At 54.6% G+C, this 14,236-nt stretch overlaps 1 protein-coding gene across 1 annotated transcript; it reads left to right on the forward strand.

Moving 5' to 3' along the window:
* Positions 1-1,780: 1,780 nt before the first annotated feature.
* MYBPH (myosin binding protein H) lies at positions 1,781-12,165 on the forward strand (the record flags this gene model as incomplete). The annotated part of the gene is made up of 10 exons (XM_080358222.1): positions 1,781-2,168; positions 2,362-2,496; positions 4,441-4,608; positions 7,139-7,227; positions 7,779-7,974; positions 8,315-8,454; positions 8,609-8,768; positions 9,585-9,721; positions 10,150-10,336; positions 12,155-12,165. The coding sequence occupies 10 exons, from the start codon at positions 1,781-1,783 to the stop codon at positions 12,163-12,165; spliced, it is 1,611 nt and encodes a 536-aa protein (XP_080214348.1).
* Positions 12,166-14,236: the final 2,071 nt, after the last annotated feature.

Consider the following 14,236-nt stretch of genomic DNA (forward strand, 5'->3'; position numbering starts at 1 on the left):
GGCTGGTGGTTGTGACAAGCTGTCTTCTCAGCTTACAGGAGGAGCAGGGCGAGCAGAAAGCGCGGGGGTCTCCTTCGTGCTCTTTCTGGGACTGGGCATTTGCACATCTTGCTGTCTGTTTTTGCAAAGCGCTAGTGGCAGGGGACCTTGGGATGACATGTCCCTGCAACCATCAATGCTCACCTGCTGCTGTCTTGCAGCCAGGAGCCCAGCTCAGCCTCTGGCCAAGATCAACACCTCCATGACAGCCTGATGGACCACAGAGCTGCCCTGGCCTCCTCTCACCATCTCCTCTTCACACCTGATCCATGGGTCCTCCTCCAGCCGGGATACATCGCTCAGAGCCCTGGGGTTCTTTTTGGGGATGTCATCATCCCTTTAAAGACCAGCCTGGCCAATGGGGTTTTGCTCTTCTCTCCCTCCCCTTCCTGGGTGACCACAGCTCCCCCCACCTAGAAAACCACCCCCTTGTTAGCAAAGCTCAGATCATCTGGCCCTTTCAGAATATATAGCTTCATGCTCTGGCAGTCTCAGAGATGCCTCTTGACCATGATGTCCATGGTTCGAGATGTTTCCCGAGGACCATGAAACCGTGAGCATTTGGACCAACAGCCAGGAGAGCCGGGCTTGCTTGGCCTCTCCACAACAGCATCCCTGGAGGCAGGTAAGCAGCTGAGGAACAGGAGAAAATGCTCTGTCAACTTGAATTTGCAGAAGGCTGAGGAATAAGACCATAGGTTATGGAGATATTTTTAGTAGCATCTCATGCAGAGCCTGGCAAGTGATGGAAGCAAGGACAGGGGGTGAGTGGTGTTATATCTTATAGGACTAATGGGGCTTTCCTCGGTCAGTGGGGTCTTTGGGGTTTGAGGGCTAACAGAAGGTCTGGCCACGAGTCCTGGGGTGACCAGAGTCCATGGACAAGGTCTTGGTTGATGGGCAGGGCAGAGGCTGGAGGACATGGTGTAGGGCTGACTGGTGATCAGTCTTCTCCAGGAACGTGGGTCAGGGGCGTGGGCAGGTGGGTTGGCCCAGAGGATCCCAAGATCCTTCCAGCCTCAACAATTGTGGGACTGAGGTTGAGGCTGGGGATCTGGGGTTACAGTGGGACCTATGGGAGGACATGGAGGGGAACAGCTGGATTGGGGGGGTCAATGCAGGATTAACAGGGAGGATTGGAGTGGGGGGTTCTGGTGTCTAAGCAGGGGCTGGGGCAAGGCATGGGGGGTGCAGGGTAATCGAGGAGGCTGGGGGTGGGGGCTTGGAGATGCAGTGTGGGAGCTGGAAAGTCCTTGGCTGGACGGCCTCTTGGTGCTGGGGACAGGAGCCATGTCCCCAAAGAAAGGTGACCTGGCCCTGGCCTGCCCAGTCCCGTGCGTGTGAGACCAGGGGGGTGGCGGGGTGATGGGAGGGCAGGACCATGTGCTGCTATCCCTGCTGAATGTGCAGGTCCCCGGTGGCTATTCCTGGCGGCCCCCGCCTGCGCAGGCAGATTGGTTTGCAGGGAGGTGACAAGTGCCAGCCGAAGCCTATAAAAATCTCTCAGCCCCTGTTCTGGCTCAGTGACCTGGTTCCCCCGCTCCCAGCACAGCCATACCAGAGCAGAAACCGTCCGTGCAGTGGAGACGCCTGGTCCAGAGCAGGGATTCCAGTTTCAAAGTCAAGATCTCACACTTGGAGGAGACATCCTTGGTCTGGAGCAGGGACCTCAATCCAGAGCGGAGATCCCGGAGCAGAGACCCCAAAATATCCCCTTCCGCAGCCCCCAGGCTTTGCAGCAATGACGGGCAAAACTGCACCTCCAGCGGCTCCAAAGAAAGCGGCGGCAGCTCCAAAGAAAGCATCAGCAGCCCCAAAGAAAGAGTCGACAGCTGCTAAGAAAGAGACGGCACCAGCCCCAAAGGAAGAACCAGCACCAGCCCCCAAAGAAGAACCAGCACCAGCCCCAAAGGAAGAACCAGCATCAGCCCCAAAGGAAGAACCAGCATCAGCCCCAGCTGCTGAAGAGCCCCCAGCCCCTGAACATCCCCCTGCCGCAGAGCAGCCCGCAGCCCCCGCAGGCGAATCTGCTCCTGTCCCCACCACAGAGGCAACTCCAGCCCCTCAAGAAGGTCCCCCAGCCCCTCCAGCTGAAACCCCAGCCCCTGAACCTGAGAAACCAAAAGAAGGTGAGGAGGGGACAGGACACTGAAGTGGGAAGGGGAGACATGGGGATGCTGGGGTGAAGGGATGGAGGGATGAAGTCATCAAGGGGATTTTTGGAGTGGGATTAGGAGGATGGGCGGGGGGTGAAGACCAACATGGAGATTGGGTGGTTGTACTCGAGAGCCTCGAGTCCTCAGCACTGCGGGTTTGTTACAGAGCCACCCAGCTCCCCCTTGTCCTTGGCTGTGGAAGAAGTGAGCCAAAACTCCGTTACATTGACCTGGAAAGCCCCAGAGCAGACAGGACGGTCGGGCCTGGATGGATACGTGGTGGAGATCTGCAAAGATGGAAGTAGGCTTGTGCTTTCTTGCCTCATAAGCACGGAGAGCTTGTGTGTTTCTGCTGAGGTGTGGGATAGAGCTGGGCAGAACCCAGCAGCTCATTTCCCTGAGCACCATTTCCTTTTTTTTTTGCCTAAAAGACTTTATTTAAAATGGTATATATTTTTTTTCCATGGAGTAGAGAGGTTTCCCATTGGCTTCGGGGAGTAGTGATCCCTTTATTGGGGGTTTTATGTCATTGCCATGTCCAGCTAGAGGGTGGAGGAGAGACCAGTGTACCCACTGAGGATGGTCTCTGATGAACTCCAGCTATGCTCAGACCTGGAGCTGGGATGGTCATGCAAGATCTCAGGAGGAAGAAAATGCAGTTCTCCCATGTTTGCCCAAGAAGAAGTGGAGAAGGAATGGGATAAGGTGGGAGGATGAGGGAGGAAAGGATCCTGGGAAGTGCAAGGGGGGCTGGCATGCGTCACCAGGAGAGCCCTGCCCCAGAGACATGGGGCTCCAGATGCCTGGCAGGAGGATGGCTGTGGTGGATGGAGGTGGGCTGCTGGGTGGTAATGATGATCTGTGGTTCTCTGGTTGCATTGCTGGTTGGTGGAATGGGGTAGGCAGATAAGATTTATGTGTTGGGCACTGTCTTGAAGGCCTGCTTGGCTTTGGGGTGAGAATGAATGACCTGTGTGGCTGGGGGAATTGAATCACAGAATGGTTGGGGTTGGGACTGACCTCTGGAGATCATCTAGTCCAACCCACCTGCTAAAGCAGGTTCACCTGGGGATCTGCAAAGAGAGGCTGGGGCTGGTGGGCTGCATGAGGCTGGAGTGGTTTGGGAGACCAAGGTGCTCTGTGGGCGGTGGGGAACTTGATCTGTGACCCTTGGCTGATTAGCTTGTGGCAGACACACTCAACACATGCTTGGCTGTGAGAGGCTTTCAACATTGGGCTGGGGACTGGGGAGGGAACCACAGATGGATGGGATGTGTGAGGAGGCCCTTGCATAGGGCAAGGAAAGATGCAGCCATTCCTGGAGGTCACAGCTTTGGATGCTCTCCTAGCTTGCTTTGGGCTTGGCTGAGTGACAGGAGAGCTCTAGTCATTCAGTCATAACCACACAGGCTCCATGACTGCTGTATTTGGGCTGGTGCAAGACCCTGGGTTGACTAAAATATGGTGAGATTTGAGTGAGGTTCAAGTAATGCCAGTGGTGAAGGGAAAGACGAGCTGTTGGGATTGGGCTGGTCTGATGGCACTGACAGGAAAAGCTTCTTGCTTTCAAGGTGGACATGGTGGCTTAGTCAGCCTTGGCACATAGGGTTTGCTCTAGTTGCCCTCCAGGTACAGCCAGCCCTTTACTGCCTGGGGTGGTGTGTTTTGTAAATTGAGAAACCTCCTAAAAGGTTTGTTACATTATGAGGCTGTTAGCTGGCTGATGTGGGAGAGCTTCTACTTCTTGGCAGTGGGGTGAGCTTGAGATGTCCCCTCCAAGCAGGAGGAGCAGTTGGGGAGGTCTAGCTGGCTGGTGGTGGGTGTTGAGCAGACCTTGCCCAAAGCGGAGGATGCTCTGAGGATGCTCTGAGGAGCATGGTAAGCCCCAAGGAGCTATCCTGGAGCAGTAAGAGGAGCAGACTGGCTGGCAGGGTGGTCAGAAGATCTTAACTCCTTCCAGAAATGCACTTGGAAGGTCAGCAGGGACCATGTTTGCTGGCCTAATGCGTTTTCCTACTAGCAAATAACACCCTGCTCAACAGTTGAGCTTCTGCCAGCATTTCATACCCCACACTCCTGGGGAGGGTTGGGTGGCCAATTTCCCCTATGAAATACCTTTTTCTGTCTCAAATAATTCAGCCTTCACAGAGTAGTGTTTTTTTTGCCTCTGGGTGTCACCCCCTGTTTGGGGTGTGTGTCCATCTGTCCGTCGCACACCTGAAGTGCTCTGCTGGGTTCATCACAGGTACAGACTGGAAGGCTGCGAACGAGGAGCCTTTTCTTTCCACCCGGTACACGGTCCAGAACCTCAGCTCCGGTGACAAGATCCACATACGGGTCAAGGCCATCAGTGCCAGCGGGGCCAGTGTCCCAGCTACTTTGGACCAGCCAGTTGTCATCAGAGAGATCCTCCGTGAGTACCGCTCCTGCCGTGTAATTCCCATCTGCTTTGTCAGCAGCCCAGAGAAATCACAGCCCATCCCTGAGCAGCCTCTGTCCTCTCACACCTGCCAATCCAGCCTTTGGCCGAGATGTTATTCTCAATAACTGTGTGCAGTTCCCTTGGGGTGGGTTGGAGCAGCTTCCTGACCTCCAGACCACTGACCTTGTAGTTGATGAGGCTTTGGGGGTGAAGGACTCAAAATGCAGAGCCATGTTTTCCCACTTCAGCACAGGAGCTCAGAAATGGGATCACTTTCAGCACATTTCTCCTTGGCCACGATTACATCTCTAATATCCCATCACATACACACCGGACAGCTTTGTTTATTTAGCTATGGAAAGCCAAGAACTGGTAGTCTGGAGCACAGGAACTTTAATCATGTTGAACTCGCTAATGAAGAGCTTGCTCCCATGCTTGGCAAGACTCGCATTCCTCCTGGGGTGCTGCGAATGTGCTGAGGCTGATGTACAATTGCAAGGCTGGTTTTCATTTATCAAACAGTAAATATAGCATTATTTTCCCTTTACAAGGAATTATTAATGCACAAGTTTTCCTATTACTCAAAGGACATCCTGGATTCCTCAGCTGCTTAAGAACAGCAATAATAATAACACGAGTTATTCCAGGAACCATCAGCTTTTCATAAGAAAAGGCTTGGAGAACACTATTAGCATCGGGAAAGGGTCCTGCAGGGTCTGTCCTCTCAGTTTGCTCAGAGAAGGTGGACATGGTTTAGTGGTTGGTGTCTGCTGCCGTGTTCACCTCCAGATCTCAAAGGGATCCCACCATACCTTGTGGGACTGGGGAAACTGAGGCACGGGGAACGGGCAAGAGATGCCAAATACACAGCTCCTGTTTCCCACTTCCAGTCCCATGCTGCACCCACCAGTCCAACCCTCCCGTCCCTGCTGCCTGAGTTATGTCCCAGCCACCTGTACCCACTGAGAGGTGTCAAACACAAAGAGCTGAAAGACCCACGTGGGACTTGTTCTTACCCCATGCTGGCAGGGTTTTCTTCTTCTTTCTATTTCTTTTTGCTAACGGAAACTCTTCATCAGCAAATTGCACTTGCCTATTTTTGCATTTCGTTTGGAATACAGCCCTGTGCACACTGCCTGGCTTTGCTGAGGAACAAATGAGCTCTCAGTGTCCCTCTGCCTCCCTGTGTCCACCCCGGTGGCACTGGTGGGTATCAGGTGGCGAGTCTGCTCCTCTCTGCCCCATCTGCTGCTTTCTGGTCTTCACATTTTGTTCGGGACCACGTTTTGTACCTCTCACCAGTTCATTTATAGCATCACAAGGGATTTTAAATAGCAGCAAGACAGACGGCAGAGAGTTTAAATACAGGTGGGACGAGTGGGTTTGGGAAGCGGAGAGAGACAAGGAGAAACCAGATGAAGTTTTGGTGTGGGAGGCGTGTTTTGCAGGGAGCTGGGGCAGGAAAAATGCCTTCCCACCCGTGGCAGTGTGTCCCTCAGCCACCGGCTGAGCAAGGCACGCGTGAGCCGGGTCAAACACCCATGAATTAACATTCCTCCACCAAGATCAGGTTTCTCTGCGCCGCTGAGACTGATGAGCCCAAGTGGCAGCATCGATGTGTGGATCCCCAGAGCAACAGCAGCACGAGTGTAGGAGAGACCATCTCAGCTGTTGGTGGGGCCATCTGGGACCGTCGGGCATCTCCCTGCCCTCCCCAGCCCACCGCCGGTGTTTCACCCTCTCAGCTGTTTAACTGTCGCTCAGTCCCAGTTTAATTCTGACCGTTCCCCCTCCCCAGAGCTAAGCTGCAGCACGTTTAATCCAGGCACAGACACGCAGCTCTTTTATGAGGGGCTCACGTAAACCCAATGCCTTTCCAGAAGGATCACCAAGCGGCACCGGGCCGGTAGGGTTACACGGCTGCTATTTTCACCCTGAGAAGGAGACACACTCTCCATCAGCATTCTCCAGTGGGTTTTTTGCTTATCTTTGTTATGTTCCCTTGGGGACGTTAGCCTTCATTTTAAGCCCAGGGCTTTCACAGCTCTGCTGCGAGTAACCATGCACCGCCTTGGTCCCTTGATGGCCTTGGTGGAGGTCTGGTGAGCCTTGTCCTTGCTGGAAGTTGGGTTGTGTGCCTCTGGAAAGCCTGCTCTGAGCTGGGGGGGAAATATTTCCTAACTGGGAAATGCTGTCCTCTGCCTCGCTAGTGTGGGCTGTGCTGTGGCTCTTCTGGTTAAACCCATGTTGGTCTCCATAACCTGGCTCTAGTGAAGGGGGTAAATGGTCCATTGGGGTGCTGCCGTTGAGTTGGCGACCTGGTATCTCAAGGATGGATATAATTCTGGGGTTCAGGCAATGGTTATGCTGTCGAGACTCCTGTCCAGGAGATGAGAAGGCAGAGGTCGCTATGTTTCTGGGTGGGTTTTCCTGATGACCATGCAGGGGAATGCACCAGGTGGGTCAGCCAGTTGAGGGTTGTGATTGCCTTGGCCCCATGGCATGACTTTCTGGTCCCCAGAGCTCCCGAAGATCCGCTTGCCCCGTCACCTGCGGCAGACATATTTCAGGCACGTTGGGGATGCTGTGAACATGATGATCCCTTTCCAGGTAGGTGGGCGATTTGGGATTTAATCCCCCAGGCTTTTTCACTGCAGGTTAGCTCCTGCAGTGACTTTTCTAGCCACCTTGATATGGTTGGGACCAACCATGGGCTTACTTATCCTGGTCACTGTGTCTCATGGGCTGGGGGTGGGAAATGGGGTGGGAATCCCTTCCCCATTCCTGTCTAGCTCTCCTTTGCTATGTCTTTATTGATGATGTTGGTAATGAGACAACATCAAACACAGTTGTCTCAGTGCCTGGGCAACAGGAGCACAGCTCTGCCTGCAGTGCCCTGGGCATGTAAAGCTGGGCTTGCTCTATGAGAACTCTGGGAGAAGAGCATGTTCCAGCATCATCCCTGGAGCCTGATGACTTCCCATCAGTGGGGTTGGCAGGGTTGGGCTGTAGGTTCTTCCCTGGGGACTGCTGGATGCGAGAGGCCACATCCAGGCCGCTGCTGCCTGGACACAGCAGGGTGGTTTTGCCCACCCGTCCTTCCCAGCAGGACCAGTTGGGACCCTGCGCTCCAGCAGCTCCCAACCTGCCTGTTGCTCCAGGGAAAGCCGCAGCCCGAGGTGATCTGGACCAAGGGTGGCCAGCCCCTGGACACCAGCCGCATCAACATCCGCAACACAGACAAGGACACCATCTTCTACATCCGCCAGTCGCAGCGCAGCGACTCGGGCAAGTATGAGCTCACCGTGCGGATAAACGGAGCAGAGGACAAGGCCACCCTGGACATCCAAGTGATTGGTAAGGCTGGAGATGGGGCCCTGCAGGGTCTCTCTGGGACTTGTTTCTACCTCTTAAATGGGGGAAGCTCTTTTTCTGGGTGGGATGGGACAGCGTCAGCAACAAGGCAAGGGACTTTTGTGTCCCTCTTCCAGTGGGATCCTCTCCAGGATCATGGAGGTGATATCCTCTGGTTTGGGATGCAGGGTTCCTGCCAGCCCATGCCCCATCACATCTTCTCATCCCATATGTGCTGCAAAAGGGTGAAAACAGGTTAAAAATGAGGTGTAAAGGATGGTCAAGGTGCAGAATTTGGTGGGAGCAAATTAGGATGCCACCCTGTGTGAGTTTGTATTTACAGAGCCACCAGGCCCCCCCCAGAACCTGAAGCTGGTGGACGTATGGGGCTTTAATGTGGCCCTGGAGTGGAGCCCCCCAGCAGACAATGGGAACTCTGAGATCAAGGGCTACATCGTGCAGAAGTCAGACAAGAAGAGTGGGGTGAGTCTGGGCATCCCCAGGACTCCTGCGCCCTGGTGCTGGGGTGCCCTGACTGGGAGAGGGGCAGCTGCACCCCCCTGAGTCCCCCACACCTTCCCCATCCTTTGGACAAGCTGCTTTTCCTCAACACTCTTGTTTCTCTTTTCCCTCCCAGCAATGGTTCACGGTGCTGGAGCACTGCACCCGCACCAGCTGCACCATCTCCGACCTCATCATTGGCAACACCTACTCCTTCCGAGTGTTCGCGGAAAACGGCTGCGGGCTGAGTGAAACAGCAGCCGTCGCCTCCGGGGTGGCCCACATCCAGAAGACAAGTAGGGATCAGCACTTGGCTTGGGGTTTGGGGGTGGTGGTGGGCAAGAGGGGTCCTGTCTCCATTTGAGCTAGTGGGGCTTCCTCAGTGTCGTGGTGATGCTGCTGGGCTGGTCCCCAGGATGAGCCCTGCAGGGTGAGGCCATGTGTCCCCAAGGTGGAGGTCCAGGGGTCCTCTTCCCTCCTTCTACATCTCCTATCTCCTTTGGGGAAAGCTTGTGCCGTGGTCAGCTCTCTGGAAGGGATCAAAGGATGGACATGCCTGGGGTGAGATGGAAGCAGGAGCCAGGAGGGGTGAGGAACAGCCCTGGTTTTGGGCCCTGCAGCTCAGGACAAGCAGAGGAAAAGACCCCTGCTCCATCTCAGAGCCAAATCTCTAACCCAGCATCCCTCAGCCCTATCTATTCCCATCCTGCTCCCTCGTAGCACACAGTGAGTTGGGGTCTCTGCCACCTGCAGACCTTCCCTCCAGCTCCTATTTCTGTGCACTGGATTTTGGGGATGGACTAGGAGATCCAGAGAGGTGCCTGGTCTGGATTTGACATGCTGCACATATGGTGTTGGTTTGCAGTTTGTCATCTCCCTTGTCCCCCGCAGGGACTGGGCATTAATGTGGCATCACTGGATGAGAAGGGATTTATAGACAGGGCTGGTCTAAGCTGAAGACCAGGGCCTCAGGTCGGGCTAGGTGTTGTCTGGCTTATTTTGTGAGGGAGCAGAAGTATGTTGAGGTACCTTGGGCTGAGTTCCCAAAACCATATTCTGGTCAGCCCAGGAACCTGCATTCTGCCTCAACCTAGAATTCACTATTTTCTTAGAAACTACCTACCAGGCAGAGAAGATCCCCCAAAGGGACATGATGGAGCCTCCAAAGTTCACCCAACCCCTGACAGACCGAACCACCACCCGAGGCTACAGCACACATCTCTTCTGCAGCGTCCGGGGCTTCCCCCAGGTCAGTGATTCCTCCACGGACAACATCGCCCGTGTGTGCGGGCAGCCAGTGGTGGGGTTTTTGCAGGTGGTTGGAGGTGTTGGGAGACGGTTGGTCATGTTGGGTTAGGGTTGGATGAGGTTAGGTGGCTGCAGCTGTCCTCCAAGTCAAACCTGGGCAGATTTAGAGTGTTTCTGCATGAAGATGGGAGAGTGGTCTGAATTGAAACCATGTCTTATTGCCTTCTGCACTGAGGGAGGAAGTCTGGGGAAGATTAGGGCTTAAAAACAGGAGATTTAGCTCTTCAAATTGTTTCTGACTGAATCCCACCAGGGCCAGCAGCTTCAGGCAGCGCCAAGGCAAAGGGAGGTGGCTGCATGTTGGGGCCAGTTATATTTGTCATTTCTCTCCCGGCTTTAAACAAATAAGCAAATCCTGCTGCCTTCTAGCCCAAAATCATCTGGATGAAAAATCAGATGGAGATACGGGAAGACCCCAAATACATCGCAATGATTGACCAGGGTGTCTGCTCCCTGGAAATCCGCAAGCCCAGCCCTTTCGATGGGGGTGTCTACACCTGCAAAGCTGTGAACCCTTTGGGGGAAGCCTCAGTAGACTGCAAACTTGATGTGAAAGGTAAGATTGGCCGAGGAGATAGAGGAGAAGGTCTCTGTGTCTGCCTTTTCCTGCTCTCACTTTCACAGTCCTTGGGTTTGTCCCTGGTTTATCTTAATCCTGGTGATGAGGGAGCCTAAGGACACTGGGCAGCCTTGTGAGGCTGGAGCTTTGGTCTTATTTGGTTTATGGTCTTAAAGTATCTTGAAATCTCCTTCTCTCAGTCTTGTCTAAGAAGTGGGGAGGAAACCAGGAAGTTCAGAGCCAAAGGGCCAGAGATGCTGGTGGAGGATGGGACAGTCGCTTGCTCCTCACTGTGCCCACCAGCACTTGTGTCCCAAGCCACCCGCCAGCCACGCGTATGGGGACTGTGCCCAAACTCCTCCACTTGCACCTGGGTTGTTTTAATTTATGTTTCGGGATCCTGCCCAAACTTCCCAGCTCACATTTCCCTGCCTCAGCAGAGCACCCAACCCAACCCTGTATGGATGTGCCCCGCTCTGCTCCCCTGGCAGACGCCTCTGCCGTCTGCTGCAGACCCGCCTCAGTGGGCAAGAGGGTGCGTGTCCACCCACACTCACTACAGAATCACAGAATCATTTTGGTTGGAAAAGACCCTCAAGATCGTCAAGTCCAACCGTTAACCCAACCCATGTCCCTGGGAACCTCATCTCCAAGACTGTTCAACCCCTCCAGGGATGGTGACTCCAGCACTGCCCTGGGCAGCCTGTTCCAATGCCCCACAGCCCTTTGGGGAAGAAATTGTTCCCACATTCAACCTCAACCTCCCCTGGCGCAACTTGAGGCCGTTTCCTCTGCTCCTGGCGCTTGTTCCTGGGGAGCAGAGCCCCACCCCCCTGGCTCCAAGCTCCTTTCAGGCAGTTCAGAGATCAGAAGGTCTCCCCTCAGCTCCTGTTCTCCAGCTGAACCCCCAGGTCCCTCAGCCGCTCCATCACACTTGTGCTCCAGCCCCTCACCAGCTCCGTTCCCTTCTCTCAACTCCCTCCAGCACCTCAAGGGCTTTCTCTTCATGAGGGGCCCAAAACTGCCCCAGGATTCGAGGTTTGGGCTCCCCAGGTCCCAGCACAGGGACGGTCACTGCCCTGGGCCTGCTGGCCACACCAGTGCTGGTACCAGCCAGGATGCTGATGGCCTCTTGGCCACATGGGCACACGCTGGCTCATGTTCAGCCGCTCTCACCAACACTCCCAGGTCCTTTTCCACTGAGCAGCTTTCCAGCTGCTCTTCCCTGAGCCTGTAGTGTGTGTCCTTATAAACACGTCATCCTTATTATTTCTCCTCCCATGGCTTCCCAGCACATGTTTGCCCCAAGCCACGCTCTGCCCTACTTCCCATGCAGGCAGGGCTCTGCTCCGGCAGGCACCCGGCACCCTGTGTCCTTCCTGAAGCCACAGGGCTGCCAGTGTGGCACCGGGTCAGTGCTCGACTCCACAGCAGCTGGTGCAAGAGCTTCCAGCCGGTGCAGCGAGCGTTGACCCGGCTGGCCCCGGCCACGCTGCCCTGCAGGCAGGGCTGTCGGTGCAGCCATGCGGCAGCATGGTGAGGTCAGGCAGAGACTGAGTTTGTTGCTGTGCTGGGGACACAAAGCACCTGGGAGTCACAGTGGCTGGGATCTTGGGGACAGGCTGGCCAAGAACAGGCAGTGACTGTGGGGTGCATGATTGCCTAAGAGTGTGTGTGCACAGGGGTGGTGTGTGCAGGTGCATGTTGGTGTGTGCGCATAAGTGGGCTGGTGTGCCCTGGCTTGGTTTTTTTGGAAGTCAAAAGGGGAGTGAGTTGAGATTTCAGGGGTTTTATATCTCTTGTGCTCTCCTGCAGTGCCCAAGTGAGGACAGATTGGAGGGCAAGATGAAGAGCAAGGTAGGTCTGGGTTGGGGCTGTGGGATGGAAGGAGAGTGGATCAGTTCTTCAGGAATGGAGTGGGTTGAGTTTGGTAACAGACTTTTGAGCAGGGGCTGTTGCAATAGGACAAGGGGTGATGGTTTTAAACTAAAGGAGGGGAGAAAGGTGGACATGAGGAAGAAATTGTTGGCCCTGAGGGTGGTGAGAGCCTGGCCCAGGTTGGCCAGAGAGGTGGTGGCTGAACCATCCCTGGAGACATCCCAGGCCAGGCTGGACGGGGCTCCGAGAAACCTGAGCTGGTGCAGATGTCCCTGCTCATGGCAGGGGGGGCACTGGGGGAGCTGGGAAGGTCCCTCCAACCCAAACCATTCTGTGATTCTATGAGTGTCACCTTCTGATGGATCCTCAGCTCAGGGCTACCTCATCCCATGGCTGGAGGTACACTGGTGGAGTGGGATGCTGCAGAGCATGAGAAAAACCTGCCCCTTTGGGGGTGGAGGGAGGATTGTAAATATGGCCAGGAGGAAGAAGGTGCAGCAGGGACATGGCTGTGCCCAGCAGACGAGTGGGCAGAACCTCAGTTCGCAGCCCTGGCTCAGAAACATGGGGCACCAAGTCGGCTGCGAATGGGTGCTGGGATTGGGGGCAGGTATAAAGGAGTATGAAATGGGGTTGGGAGTTGAAAAGCAGGGGTAAAAGGTCACATCTGAATTTTGTGGGGCAGGAGAGGGTGGAAGACCTGGCCTGGATTTGTCTTGCATTAGAGCAGCATCTGGGCTGTGATTTCCCATCTCACCCCTGACCACTGGTCTCCCAGCAGCGGTTCCCTTGCAGGACTCAGATCTCGTTCCTTCACTCCAGGTGGATGCTGCAGCTGCTGTTCAGTAGCGTGGCACATGGTGATGCTTCTGGCCATGACCTCTGCTGCCTGCAGGCCTGCCACCTCCCCGGTGGTACCCCTGGGGGCCTGCACCTCATCCCACCATGGCATGGTCCTCTCTGAATGTGTCCTTGGGTGTGACAAGAAAACAAGCTCATCTTTGGTCCTCATTAAAAAAAAAACAAACCAAAATAAAAACAAACGAACACCACAGTGTTCTGCTTGTTGTAGAGTTGGCTTGGGTGGGGGAGGTAGAGGAGAGAGAGCTGCCAGGGATTCTGTGGGTTCCTATAGCATCCCACAGAACCAGGAGTGGGAGAAATGGTTTTTGAGCTTGCAAAGAAAGCACCAGTTTTCTAAAACGTATATGAAGATGATTAAATGAGAAGTGACCCAACAAGGAAGAAGAGAATGGGGAAAAGTTTCCTTCTGGCTGCATGGGGAAATAGCAACATGAAAACTGTGGCATGCTGCTGCTGCTTCATCAAAGCACAACTTCTTTACCCACATCAGTGATACAGTGATCCAGCCACCAGTATCCCCTCCCCACAGTGTGAGATGGTGGGGCCAGCACATGGTGATGTGTTATCTGGAGGAGGAGGAGTTGGCCCTGTTAACTGCTGATCACTCATGTGCAGAAAGATGACTTATTGCTTACAGCTCTGAGACAGCTCGGGTCAGATGCTGTTTATTAACAGAAAGCCCAGACAGATCCATCAAGTTGACTAAGGGCGTCATTAAGCTGGGGTCAGCAGCACGGGTGCCCACTCTGCCAGCACAACCTCCCTCTCCGATCCTGACCCAAAAAAGGCCCTGGCACTGCAAATGGGGGTGCAAATCCAGTCTGAGTCCCTCCCACCCTTGGTGTCACTGGAGAGCCAATCCAGGCAGCACCTACAGCTGCAATAGTTGAGGCTTCTCTGCAGCATCTCTCCTGCAGCCCCTCTGCCTTGTCCCCACCTGTCACTGGTCACCCACTCTCCATGCACAAGCTGAAGTCCAGGGGAGGTGTTGCTGCTCCTCAACACAGCACATCCACACCAGACACCATTTTCACCATCAGAGGGCATTGTCAGATTAATTTTTATCCCAGGTCAGGCTGGTTTATTGAGGTGGTTGGGGTTAGCGATGATGCCATCGGGGTTGAGGTTGAGAGCAGATCTTCCCCTAGCATGCTC

The sequence above is a fragment of the Nesoenas mayeri genome (genome assembly GCF_963082525.1).
Source record: "Nesoenas mayeri genome assembly, chromosome: 23".
NCBI classification, from domain to species: domain Eukaryota; kingdom Metazoa; phylum Chordata; class Aves; order Columbiformes; family Columbidae; genus Nesoenas; species Nesoenas mayeri.